We start from the raw sequence: 12,662 nt of genomic DNA on the forward strand, positions 1-12,662 counted from the left end.
GTTTTTGGTGCTGTGAACCAAACCCAGGGCCTTGAGCTTGCTAGGCATACTTTCTATTGCTGAGCTAAATCTCCAACCCTGGAGAGATGGCTCAGCAGTTAAGAGCTCTTAACTGCTCTTGCAAAGGACCCAGGTTCAGTTCCCAGCACCCACATGGCTGACAACCATCTGTAACTCCAGTTCCAGGGAATTCGATGTCCTTCTTGGCCTTCTTGGGCAGCAGATGTGCATGTGGTGCACAGACATACATGTAGGCCAAACATTCATACACATAAAATAACACAAATAAAACCTTAAATCTCCAGCCTTTGGTTTTGCCTTGTTTTTGAAATAGGAGCTCATGTAGCCCAGCCTGAGCATCCTACTTTCTAGGCAAAGTATTCTACCAATGGAGCTGTATCAGCAGCCCTCCAGATCTGGGTAGGGTTGGGTTGTTGTTTTGAGGCAGGTCTCCTGTAGCCCCAGCTGTCCTAGAGCTCACTATGTAGACCAGGCTGACCTCATCTCACAGAGATCTGCCTGCCTCTGCCTCCCAAGTGCTGGAAGTAAAGGCATATGCCATCCTGCCCTGCAAGATTTTTAAAAAATTTTATATTTATTATTTTATGAGACAGGGTTTCCCTGTAACCAATGCTAACTGGCCTAGAACTCTCTGTGAAGACCAGGCTGACCTAGGTCTCACCGAAATTTGCATCAGGAGTGTTAGGTTTAAAGGTGTGTTCCTCCATACCGATCAAGATCTGAATTTTTATAAAATTTAAATTTCCAGCCTGCTAGGCTTCCCTTGGGGGTCGGGGAGAAAGTTCCTTGTGGTCTTTCTAGTAACTAGCCCCACCCTTAGGCTATGCAAAGCCCTACCCTGCATAATCTTATTAACATAAACTCTGGTGTGACCTTAAGTGTCACACAATTCTGTCAGGTAGGAAATTCCTAGGGCTTTAGGAAACTGAACAAAAACCATTTTTGTGTCAGGAACCGAAGATGAAATTTCTGTGTTTCATTTGCTGGGGGGGGTTGTGTTTCCACAGGCAACACCGTGCTTCTCCTCCTGCTGTGTGTGCAGCATTCTTTCCCTGAACCCAGCAGGCTGTACCTTGAACTCATCCTGGGTACCCTGGCCCTGGAACTGATCTGTTCCCTGACCTGTCTGCTCCTGTATGCGGGTGAGAATGGCGGTTCTCCTGTGGTCTTCCCTGAAGATAGCCTGTATTTTAGCAAAAGTTTTCCTCCTTGGGAGAACTCATTGAGTACCTGTCTCTCGGTGCTGACCGTGTCCAGACTTCTCTCAGACCAGCAGGAAGAGACAACCACTGTGACCGAGTCAGTTTTCTACATTTGGGTCATTCATAAATTTTGGTCCACTAAAGCAAAGCTTTTCACACACACGCAAAACCCACAAAGCAAAAAACTTGCTTCCTCAAAAGCAACCAGAATGGCCTTGAACTCATAGTAATCCTTCTGCCTCAGCCTTTCAAGTGTAGGGATTATAGGCATGAGTCACCATGCTGGGCCCTAAAAGTAAAGCTACTTAAAAACTAAATAAATAGATAAGTAAACAACAAAATTGTAGGTAGAAAATGGCAATGGGCCAAAGGTTGCTTTGTGGTGATTCTTTTAAGAACCTGCTGCTTTCTCAGTTTACAGTTTTCTAAAGGTTGGTCTGTCTGAAAACTCTCAGTAGTAAAATTAAATAGGCTTTAGATACTTGAAGTGGAAATAATATGCAAGGATACTTTAAAAGAAAAAAATCAGACCCTGGAGAAATCTAGATTTTTATTCCTCTGGTAAGAGCAAGCAGTAAAATCTGCCTGTTAATATCAGCTGATGTGGCACTGAACTGACAGTCATTTTGTGACAGTGACTATCCATTTTGAAGGAAATCATTTATCTGGTTGTTAAAGACATAGGGACCTTAGCTCAAGTTTTATTTTATGAATACTGAGTATGTATCCTTGAGGTCAAGAAAAGAGTGTTTACAAAAGAAAAACAAGGACCAGCAATATGGCTCAGTGTGTAAAGACACTTGGGGCCAAGCCTAAGGATCCAAGTTTGATCTCTGGAACTGACATGGTGGAAGCACCTCCCACAAGGTGTCCTCTGTCCTCCACAACCACAGGCACCCACACATTAAACACGCAAATAAATATGTTTGTACTGTGAATGAAACAACTAGTTTTTAAATGTGAATGAGAGCTAGGCGTGGTGGTGCACACCTTTGATCCCAGCTCTGGGGAGGCAGAGGCAGGTGGATCTCTGTGAGTTCAAGGCCAGCCTGGTCTACATAGTGAGCTCCAGGACAGCTGGGGCTACAGGGAGACCCTATCTCAAAAAGACCAAAAAAATAATAATAATAATAAATGTGAACAAGGTTACATGGAAGAGGGCATGGTGGTGGTTGACAACTGTAACCCCAGCTCTCTGGCGGCTCAAGAGGATCATGAGTGAGGCTAACCTGGGCTCATAAAGGCCAGCCTGGTCTACATAGTGAGCTCCAGGACAGCTGGGGCTACAGGGAGACCCTATCTCAAAAAGACCAAAAAAATAATAATAATAATAAATGTGAACAAGGTTACATGGAAGAGGGCATGGTGGTGGTTGACAACTGTAACCCCAGCTCTCTGGCGGCTCAAGAGGATCATGAGTGAGGCTAACCTGGGCTCATAGTGAGACCTTGTCCAGTTAGGTACAGGGTTGTGTTTGCAACTATTTCCTAAAAATAGAGGCCACCCAGTGCATTTCATAGAACAGAATGAGGCTGTAGTTTCAAAGTAAGCTTAATTACCCAGTGTGTACTCATATAGGAAATGGCCAGGTCCAGGAATAGAGTGAGTGATCCTTGTATCATGAACCATTTTGTGATAGATTATGTCTGTTTACTATTATCAGTGGGTCATATTTAGATAGTTTTGTTTCTGTTTTCTTTCTTGTTTCTATTTTCTTGAGGCTAGTATCATATAGCCCAGGCTGGCCTCAAACTTGCTATATACCTGAGGCTGGCCTTGAACTCTTGAACCTCTACCTCCTAGGTGCTGGGATTATAGACAGCCCCATCCCCAAAGGCTTTTTACATGTTTGTGCACCCTTAAATGGGCTAGAGGCTGTCACAGGAGAGAATTTAGAGAATAGCTTCTAGAGGCAAATGCTGATTTCATTATCATGTCACAGAACATTTAAGCTTCATTCTCTATGTATTTTTTCTTGTTTTCCATATTAAAATATATTTTATTTTTACTTTATTTGAAGGTGACTGAGTTTCTGATCCCCCCTCCTCTAACTCCTCAGTGCTAGAATTAAGCTAGAATTAAGTGAATTCTAGCTAGAATTAAGTGCTAGAATTAAGAATTATATTAAAAAGAGTTTCTTTTTAAAATTTTTGACTGGATAGATGACTCAGTGGTTAAGAGCACTGGCTGTTCTTGCAGAGGACTTGGGTTTGGTTCCCAGTACCCACATAGTGGCTAACAACTGTCCTGACTCCAGTTCCAGGGATCCAATGCCTTCTGACATCCAAGGGCATTGCATGACACACGGGTGTACTTACACTCATGCAGACAATACACTCATAAGCATAAAATAATACAAATTTAAAAGATAATTTTATTTACTTTTATGCCTATGTGTGTATTGTCTGTGTGTACGTAAGTACACCACATGCATGCAATGTCCACAGGTCAGCTCCACCAAAAAGATTTTTAAATATAGCAAGTTATAAAAGTATTGCTCAAAACTCTAGGATATGATTGTTTGGTCTATTAATTCTAACCTAAATTTGACTGCCTTATTTGTGTTGTATATAGTTAGTCCCTAAAAAACAATAAACTTTTCTCATTAAGCATTGATTTGCCTGATTGTTGCTACAAGAAAAAAATGGGAAAATTTAAAAGCAAATTTGTAATATTAAATTTAACACTCTTTTTTTTATTTTTTTTTTGGTCTTTTTGAGAAAAGGTCTCCCTGTAACCTCAGCTGACCTCATGTAGACCAGGCTGGTTCTGCCTCCCAAGTCCTGGGATTGATTAAAGGTGTGGGCCACCACGCCTGGCTAACTATCCATTTAAGAGTAAGAAAAAGAGCTCTGCATGTTGGTACACTCCTGTATCCATAGGTCTGAAGGCTAAGGCAAAGGTTCATAAGTTGGAGGCCAGCCTAGGTTATATGGCAAGACTGTTTCTTGCTGGGTGCTGTGGTATATATACTTGTAATCCTAGCACTTAAGAAGGGTGAGGCAGGGGCTGGAGAGATGGCTCAGTGGTTAAAAACACTGGTTGTTCTTGCAGAAGACCAGGGTTCGAATCCCAGCACCCACATGGCAGCTAACAACTGTTCGTAACTCCAGTCCCAGGGTATCTGACCCTCTTCTGACCTCCATGGATATTGCACAACACAGGTGCACTTACCTACATGCAGGCAATACATGCATACATATAAAATAAAAATAATAAATAAATTTTTTTAAAAAAGGGGTGAGGCAGGAGGATCACTGAGCTGACCAGCCTGGGCCTTGGACTATATGGAATGGAATAATGTACAGATACATGTTACAGTGTGCATATCCCAGGTGGAAGAAAGCATTTATAAAAACTACATAGTTACATGATTCCATGTCTATGAATTGTTCAAAGAAGTCACATCCAAAGACATGTCAATAGCAGGGACTTTGAAGTCATGACTAATGGGTTAGAAGGCTTCACTTAGTTGTTCAGGAAAAATAGAGTACTCACTTTTCCAGCACTTGAGAAGCAGAGGCAGGAGTCTCTCTGTGGTTCTAGGCCAGATTGGTCTATATAATATAGCAAGTTCCAGGCCATCCAAGGCCTGCATAGAGAGACCCTGTCTCAATAAACCCAAAAAAGGGGTGGGGGAAGCATGGTGGGACACGCCTTTAATTCCAGAATTGGGAGGCAGAGGCAGGCGAATCTCTGAGATTGAGGCTAGCCTGGTCTACATAGTGAGTTCCAGACCAGCTACAGCTATATAACAAGGAGACCCTGCCTCAAAACAAAACCAAAAAAGAAAATAAAAATGGGTACCCACTTATGGTGTAGTCATATGAATTAAATGAGTTCACCCATCTGTAATAGTTAAACTATGTCTTGTGCTGTGAATGTACAATATCAGCTATTATTTTTAGTGATGAGAATCCCTGTAATCAATACTTGCTTGATAGACTTTGGAATGTGTATGTTGATATACACACTTATTTAAACCATCCACTTTATTAATTTTATGTTATCTATGTGAAGAGTTAATTATTATAATCTGAATAAATTAAAATAGGATTTTTTTTCAAAATTAGATAACCTGACTAAAAATGATTTTACTATTTTAGTGAAAATTGGGAAATTTAATAGAGCCAAACCACAGCCAGATGTACTTGAAGAAGAAAAAATTTATGCTTACCCCAGCAATATTACCTCGGAGACTGGATTCAGGTAAGGTCTGAGTGGGGACTAAAGAATTAGTAAGAGAAATAAAGTTTTTTCCTATTGGGTATGATGGTCCATGCCTGTGATCCCAGCTACTGGGAAAGCAGATACAGAAAGATCCATTTCTCTAGCACCCTGTTTGTTTTTTGAGACAGTCTCACTATTTAGCCCTGGAGGGCCTGGAACTCTCTAGTAGACTAGGTTGGCCTGGAAGACACAGAGACCTCTGTCATCTGAGTGCTGGTATTAAAGGCCTGTGCCACCACACCCAGCCTCCTCTTACCTTTTTTTGTTGTTGTTTGTTTCCCTATGGGGTTAAGGCTGGCCTCCAACTTGCTGTGTTGCTATGTAGCTCAGACTGGCTTCAAACTCTTGATTCCCTTACCTTAGGCTTCCAGAGTGCTGGGATTACAGGCATGTGCCACATACAGCAGCAGAGCATCTTCTGTAAAAGGTCTGTGGGTGCAGTCTCTGGACACAGTGGTGCACACCTTTAGTCCCAATACTTGAGAGGCAGACACTGGCAGATCTCTGTGAGTTCAGGGTCAGCCTGGTCCACGTAGTGAGGTCTAGGCCAACCAGGACTACATAGTGAGACCCTATCTCAAAAAAGAAGGGGGTTGGGGGCTGGAGAGATGGCTCAGCAGTTAAGAGCAATGACTACTTTTGCAGAGGACCAGAGTTCAATTCCCAGCACCCACATGGCAGCTAACAACCATTTGTAACTACAGTTCCAGGGAATCCAACGTCTTTTGACCTCTTCAGGCATTGCATGACGTGGATGCACTTACATACATGCAGGCAATACACTCATATACATAAGATTTTTGCAACGTCTTCTTACCTCTTCAGGCATTGCATGACATGGATGCACTTACATACATGCAGGCAATACACTCATATACATAAGATTTTTTTAAAAACTTAAAAAAAAAAAAAACAGAGCTAGAGAGATGACTCAGGAATTATGAGCACTGGTTTCTCTTACAGAGGACTTTGCTTCCCAACACCCAAATAGTAGCTAACACCCATCCACAACTCCAGTTGCAACTCCAGTTGCAAGGGATCCAACTCCCTCTTCTAACCTCTGTGGGCACTGTATGCATGTGGTGCACTTTGGGTTTTCTTTCTTTTTTTTTTTTTTTTCTGTCTTTTTGAGACAGGGTCTGCTTGTAGCCCTAGTGGGCCTGAAACTCAATTTTTGTAGACCAGGCTAGCCTCAGTCTCAGAGAGATCTGCCTGCCTCTGCCTCTGTCTTGGGAGTGCTGGGACTAAAGGCGTATACCACCATGCTCAGGATGCTGCTTCTGCTTTTCCTTTTTTTTTCTTTTTTCTTTTTGAGACAGGGTCTCCCTGTAGTGGGGCTGACTTGGAACTCACTATGTAGACCAGGCTAGCCTTGAACTCACAGAGATCCACCTGCCTCTGCCTCTGCCTCCCAAGTACTGGGATTAAAAGCCTACACCACCACGCCTGGCTCCCAGGCTACTGCTTAAATAAAGTAGTAATGGCTAGTTTGAGTCTTAAAGTTGAGAAAGGTTTTTTATTTATTTATTTTTAATTTTATTGATTATTTCTTAGGAGGTCAGAAGAGGGTGTTAGATCCCCTGGAACTGGAGTTAGGATGGTTCTTAGCTACCACGTTGGTAGGTGCTGGGAACCAAACCTAGGTCCAGTGCTCTTAGTCCTTGAGCCATGTCTCCAGCCCTCCCCCCAAAGTATTTAAAATTTAAATTTAAAGTCAAAATGTACAAGGCCAGGCATGGTGGTGCTCGCCTTTAATCCCAGCACTTGATAGGCAGAGGCAGGCAGATCTTTGTGAGTTTGAGGCTAACCTGGTCTACATAGTTCCAGGCCAGCTGGGGCTACAGGGAGACCCTGTCTCAAAAAGACAAAAAACAAAAAACAAACAAACAAACAAAAAGTCAAAATGTACAAAACAGATTTATTCAAGAGTGGAAGCCACTAAGTTCATTAATGAAAGAAATCTGTCTTGGGAATACTGCGAGTACAGTTACTGTACTGAACACCATTGAGGACTCATTTGCAACAAGACCAAAGAATGCTGGTGAGTACATAGAACTTGTTTGTATCTTGATTTTGCAGGACTGTTTCAAGTCTAGAAGAAATTGTTGAGAAGCAAGGAGACATAATAGTGTACCTGAAGCGACACAATGCCCTGCTGAGCAAGCGGTTGCTGGCACTCACTTCTTCGGACCTGGCCTCTCAGCCAGGTAGAGCATGAGAGACTCACTGGATGGCAGCTGTCGAGTGCCCGCTAACTTCAGACTGTCTTGGTGAATCATAGCCTCTGCTGGGCTCACGGTGTGTGTTGGAAACCTGAATTCAGTTCTCACCTGTGTGGCTGTTCCAGAGGTGTAGCCTGTGGGTCATTCGTAGAAGTCTGGATAACTTGAGAATGTTTTGTACATTTTGAAATAGTTTACCTTTTGGCTTTTCTAGAATCAAAGGTATAGTTTAAGAACCCTGGAATAATTTGGCTATTTATAAAGGAAAGCTGACGCAACAATCTGTTTAAGCAGGGTTTAAACCAGTAAGTTCTTTCCATGGCTAAGCTGCTGAGAAATCGTTATTTCTTGTGGTTGATGCTTTCTCCTTGCATGCATTTTAGGTGCTCACAGGCATATGGAATGAGAGAAAAGGCCATACAGTTTTGTTTTCTCATTGCTAGGGATCAAACCTAAGGGCCTCACACATGATAGACAAATACTGTGCCACTGAGTCAGCCCTCACACAGACAGCTTCTATAAAGATTTCCTTTAGCCATGCATGGGGACTCATGCCCATAGTCTCCGCCCTTGAGAAGCCTTGGTAATACCTTCCATTGGCAAAAGCTGAAAAATCTAGAAAAGAATTTGTAACTTTCACTTTATTTTTGTCCTTATTTAAGAAATTGCCATATATTTCTGTATTGATTATGCTTTGATCCAACCAAAACTTTACTTAGCCAGGCAAGGTGGCCCATACCTAGTATCTGGGAGGCAGACACAGGAAGAGTGAAGCAAATTCAAACCTAGTGTGGTCCACATACTGAGCTCTGGGACAGCCAAGGATACAAAGAGAGATTCTCAGCCAAAAAATAAATAAGTTTAGTAATAGGAATGGAACCTCTGTGGCTCAGTAGGAAAAGTGCTTGTCAAGCAAACTTGAGGACCTGAGTTCAATCCCCAGAAACCAAGTTGCAAGAAGATAACTTACTCCTGAAAGTTGTTCTCTGAACTTCAGACACACACCATGGCACACATGCTTGTACTCACATATAAAACACACATACAATACTAAATTATTTTTAATTGTCTAGAAAAAGATACTTTTTAGACTTGAATTATACATAAAAATTGTGATGGAGCCAGGTGTAGTGGTTCACATCTTTAATTCCAATACTCAGGAGGCAGAAGCAGATAGATTTCTATGAGTTGGAGGCTAGCCTAATCTCTATAGTGATTTATTTATTTTTATTTTTATTTTTTTGGTCTTTTTGAGACAGGGTCTCCCTGTGGCCCCAGCTGACCTGGAACTCACTATGTAGACCAGGCTGGCCTTGAACTCACAGAGATCTGCCTGCCTTTGCCTCCTGAGTGCTGGGCCACTATGGCCAGCAGTAATTTATTTATTTTAAAATAGGGTCTTACTATGTAGCCAGGGCTAGTTTGAGCTGACCTCAGTCTGTTTTATTTTTTGAAACAGCGTCTTACATGGCTGAGGCTGGCCTTGAAATGCCTATTCTCTAGTCTTTTCTAAAGGCTTAGTATGAGGAACAGAGATACTTGTAGACTTTAGCTTAGTAGTCAGTATTTGATTTGTAGAGCCATTTATAATATAGGGATATATTGGGTTAACTAGACAGGCAAAGAATGTGTTCATCTGATCATATCTACTCTTGCTTGAGGATAGTAAATTCCCATTTCCTTCAGATACAGCCATTGCTGGGGCATTCTAAAGCTTTCCTGCTAAGATACACACAATTTATGTGTTCTGCAGGTAATATGGTGGATCTCCAAGGTAACATTCACAAACTGAAGACATATTGTCCTTTAAAAAACAATTTTGGAGCTGGGCGTGGTGGTGGCGCACGCCTTTAATCCCAGCACTCGGGAGGCAGAGGAAGGCGGATCTCTGAGTTCAAGAAGGCCAGCCTGGTCTACATAGTGAGTTCCAGGACAGCTGAGGTTACAAAGAGACCCTGTCTCAAAAAGACCAAAGAAAAAAGAAAAACAATTTTGGGGGGCTGAAGAGATGGCTCAGTGGCTAAACTCACATACTGCTCTTGCAGAGGTTTCAAGTTCAGTTCCCAGAACCCATGTTAGGCAGCTTACAACTGCCTATAATTCCAGCTCCAAGGGATCTGACGCCTCTGGCCTCACTGGGCTCTTACTCACATGCATGTGCTCATACATAGACACACACACACACACACACACACACACACACTTTTAAAATAATAAAAACAGCTGGGTGTGGTGGCATATGCCTTTAATCCTAGTACTCTGGAGGAGGAAGGTGGATCTCTGCGTTCCAGGCCAGCTAGAGCTACATAATATGACCTTATTTGAAAAAAATAATCTTAAAATTTTTTTCTTACATTTTCTGTGTTTGTGGATGTGACGTGTGCCACAGCACCTGTGTGGTAGTCCAAGGATAACCTTCAGAAGTTGCGTCTCTCCTACCACCATGTGTATCGTGAGAATTGAACTCTGGTTGTCAACCTTGGTGGCAGGTACCTTTACCCTCTGAGACATTTCACCAGCCCCAAATTGTCCTAGCTTTCCTTGTCGAAAACCTGTTGCCTTCTCTGGCACTCTTTATTCCTGACATAGCTATAAACATTGTCTTCAGCTAAACAGCTGAAGACTTCCCAAAAGGAAAACAAGTAGATTATTAACATTTAAGTTTAGTTTGGATCTGAGATACAAGTGTCTGAAGTTTATGGGTTAATTCTGACTTACAGGGAAAAGCGGGTGAATTCTGGCTTACAGAAAAGTGTAAAAAAGATAGGATGTTCTTAACCGGGAAAGGTGACACACACCTTTAATCCAAGCATCCTGGGATTAAAACACTCTTCTGAGTTTAAGGCCAGCCTGATCTATATAGAGAGTCCAGGCCAACTGGGGCTACAGGGAGACCCTATCTCAAAAAGACCAAAACAAACAAACAAACAAACAAAAAAAACGATGCTCTTGATCTGATGCAGCATCTGTCGAAGCACCAACAATTTTCTAAGCCCAGTAGTGAATATTTCAAACAAGGAATGAAACCAAGTAGAGTTGACAAAACAGAAGGGAATGATTTAAATGCAGAACATTCTGTTCAGGCCGGTGTTGTTCTAGCACTGTGGATACAAAAAGTAAATATGCCGGCGTGGTGGCGTGCACCTTTGATCCCAGCACTCGGGAGGCAGAGGCAGAGGCAGGTGGATCTCTGTGAGTTCAAGGCCAGCCTGGTCTACATAGTGAGTTCCAGGACAGCTGGGGCTACAGGGAGACCCTGTCTCAAAAAGACTAAAAAAAAAAAAAAGTAAATATGATTTTGCAGGTTAAAGTATAGAGAGGAAAATGTCTAGACTTTGTACTAAGTGCAGTGATGGCAGTGAGACAGGGACTAGGGGAGCCCCATGTCAGAAGGGGTCCTTGGGAGGGAAGAGGTGGTAGGAATTCCAGGAACATTAAGGAGAAAAGAGGCAAGGCACACCCAGGTTGGAGGTGCAGGCCTGTCATCCCAGATTCTCAGGAGCCTCAGGTAGGATTGCAAGTTCAAGGCCAGCCTGAGCAACTAGTTAGACACTGTTCCCAAATGAAAAACAATTTAAGCTGGACATGATGATAGCAAGCCTTTAATCCCAGAGGTGGATCTCTGTGAGTTCCAGGCTAGCTGGGGCTACAGGAAGACCTTGTGTCAAAAAGACCAAAAAAAAAAAAAAAGAAAGAAAGAAAAACTCGGGGAGGGCTGGGTATGGTGGCGCACCCTTTAATTCCAGCACTTAGGAGGCAGAGACAAGTAGATCACTGTTAAGATCAGAACCAGCCTAATAGTGAGTTCCAGGCAGTTGGGGCTATAGGAAGACCCTTTCTCAACCATGCCCCTTCAAATCTTACCTGGGGAAAATGATATTCACTAATTAATTCTATTAAGTGGGAACTGCAGAATGATACAGTGCTGAGCTAGCACAGGTATAACGATACAAGAATACTGTATATGTGTAAATAAAGATGAGTGTGTGTTCCAGATGACAGTGGCACCATGACTCATTGTTAATTTAAAACGAATTATTTTTAATTGTCATGCTGAAAAATATAACAATGATTTGAAATCCCACTGCCAGGAAATTGTACAGTGTATCCTTCTTGGCTTTCCATACCTTCACCAACTGGATGTTATGCGTCTACACAGATCCTGGGCCATCTATCTAGTGGAAGTGGCCACGGATTCCCATCCAGTGTCCATTTGCCATTTCTTTGACAACTAATGAAACTGATCACTTTTTTTCCAGATTTGTGGCCTCTTTTGTATTTTTGTTTTATGTGTATGAGTGTTGTGCAGTGCCTGCAGAGGCCAGAAGATGGCTACAGATCCCCTGGACCTGGAGTTACAGAAGGTTGTTAGCTGCCGTGTGGGTACTGGGAACTGAACCTGTGTTCTCTTAATCACTGAGCCATCACTCCAGTTCCTGAGTGCTGGGATTAAAAGTGTACAATACCACACCCACCTTCTCCAGTGAGTTGAATCATCTTAAATTTTCCCCATCTTTCTCTAAGGCAGGATTTCTCTACATTAGCATCTGACATATGAGTCAGATAATTCCTAGTTGTGGGGAACTGTGTGCATTGTAGAATGGTTAGCATCCTGGATACTAAGATGCCATGGCTCAGTGGTTAAGAATTCTGACTGTTCTTGCAGAAGACCCAGGTTCAAATCCCAGCATCCACATGGCAGCTAACAACTGTAACTCTAGTTCCAGGGGATCTGACAGCCTCTACTGTCCTCCTTAGGCATTGCACGACATGGATGTACTTACATGCAGGCATAACACTTATACACATAAAATAAAAATATCTTTTAAAAAAATCTCCATCTGATGTTTAGCAGAGCATATTTTCAATGCCTTCTCTAGTCATTTTTTTGGGGGGGTGTCTTTTTGAGACAGGGTCTCCCTGAAGCCCCAGCTGTCCTGGAACTCACTATGTAGCCAGGCTGGCCTTGAACTCACAGAGATCTACC

The 12,662-nt window shown here is 42.5% G+C and overlaps 1 protein-coding gene across 1 annotated transcript; it reads left to right on the plus strand.

Annotated features, from left to right (window-relative positions):
- Nucleotides 1–1,028: 1,028 nt before the first annotated feature.
- Tmem192 (transmembrane protein 192) lies at nucleotides 1,029–7,956 on the plus strand (the record flags this gene model as incomplete). The annotated part of the gene is given in 3 exon segments (XM_008847795.1): nucleotides 1,029–1,163; nucleotides 5,330–5,432; nucleotides 7,533–7,956. Coding segments are annotated over 3 exon segments (377 nt in total), but the record flags the coding sequence as incomplete, so codon positions are not given.
- Nucleotides 7,957–12,662: the final 4,706 nt, after the last annotated feature.

Source organism: Nannospalax galili, unplaced genomic scaffold (genome assembly GCF_000622305.1).
Source record: "Nannospalax galili isolate Female #2095 unplaced genomic scaffold, S.galili_v1.0 scaffold283, whole genome shotgun sequence".
Classification (NCBI taxonomy): domain Eukaryota; kingdom Metazoa; phylum Chordata; class Mammalia; order Rodentia; family Spalacidae; genus Nannospalax; species Nannospalax galili.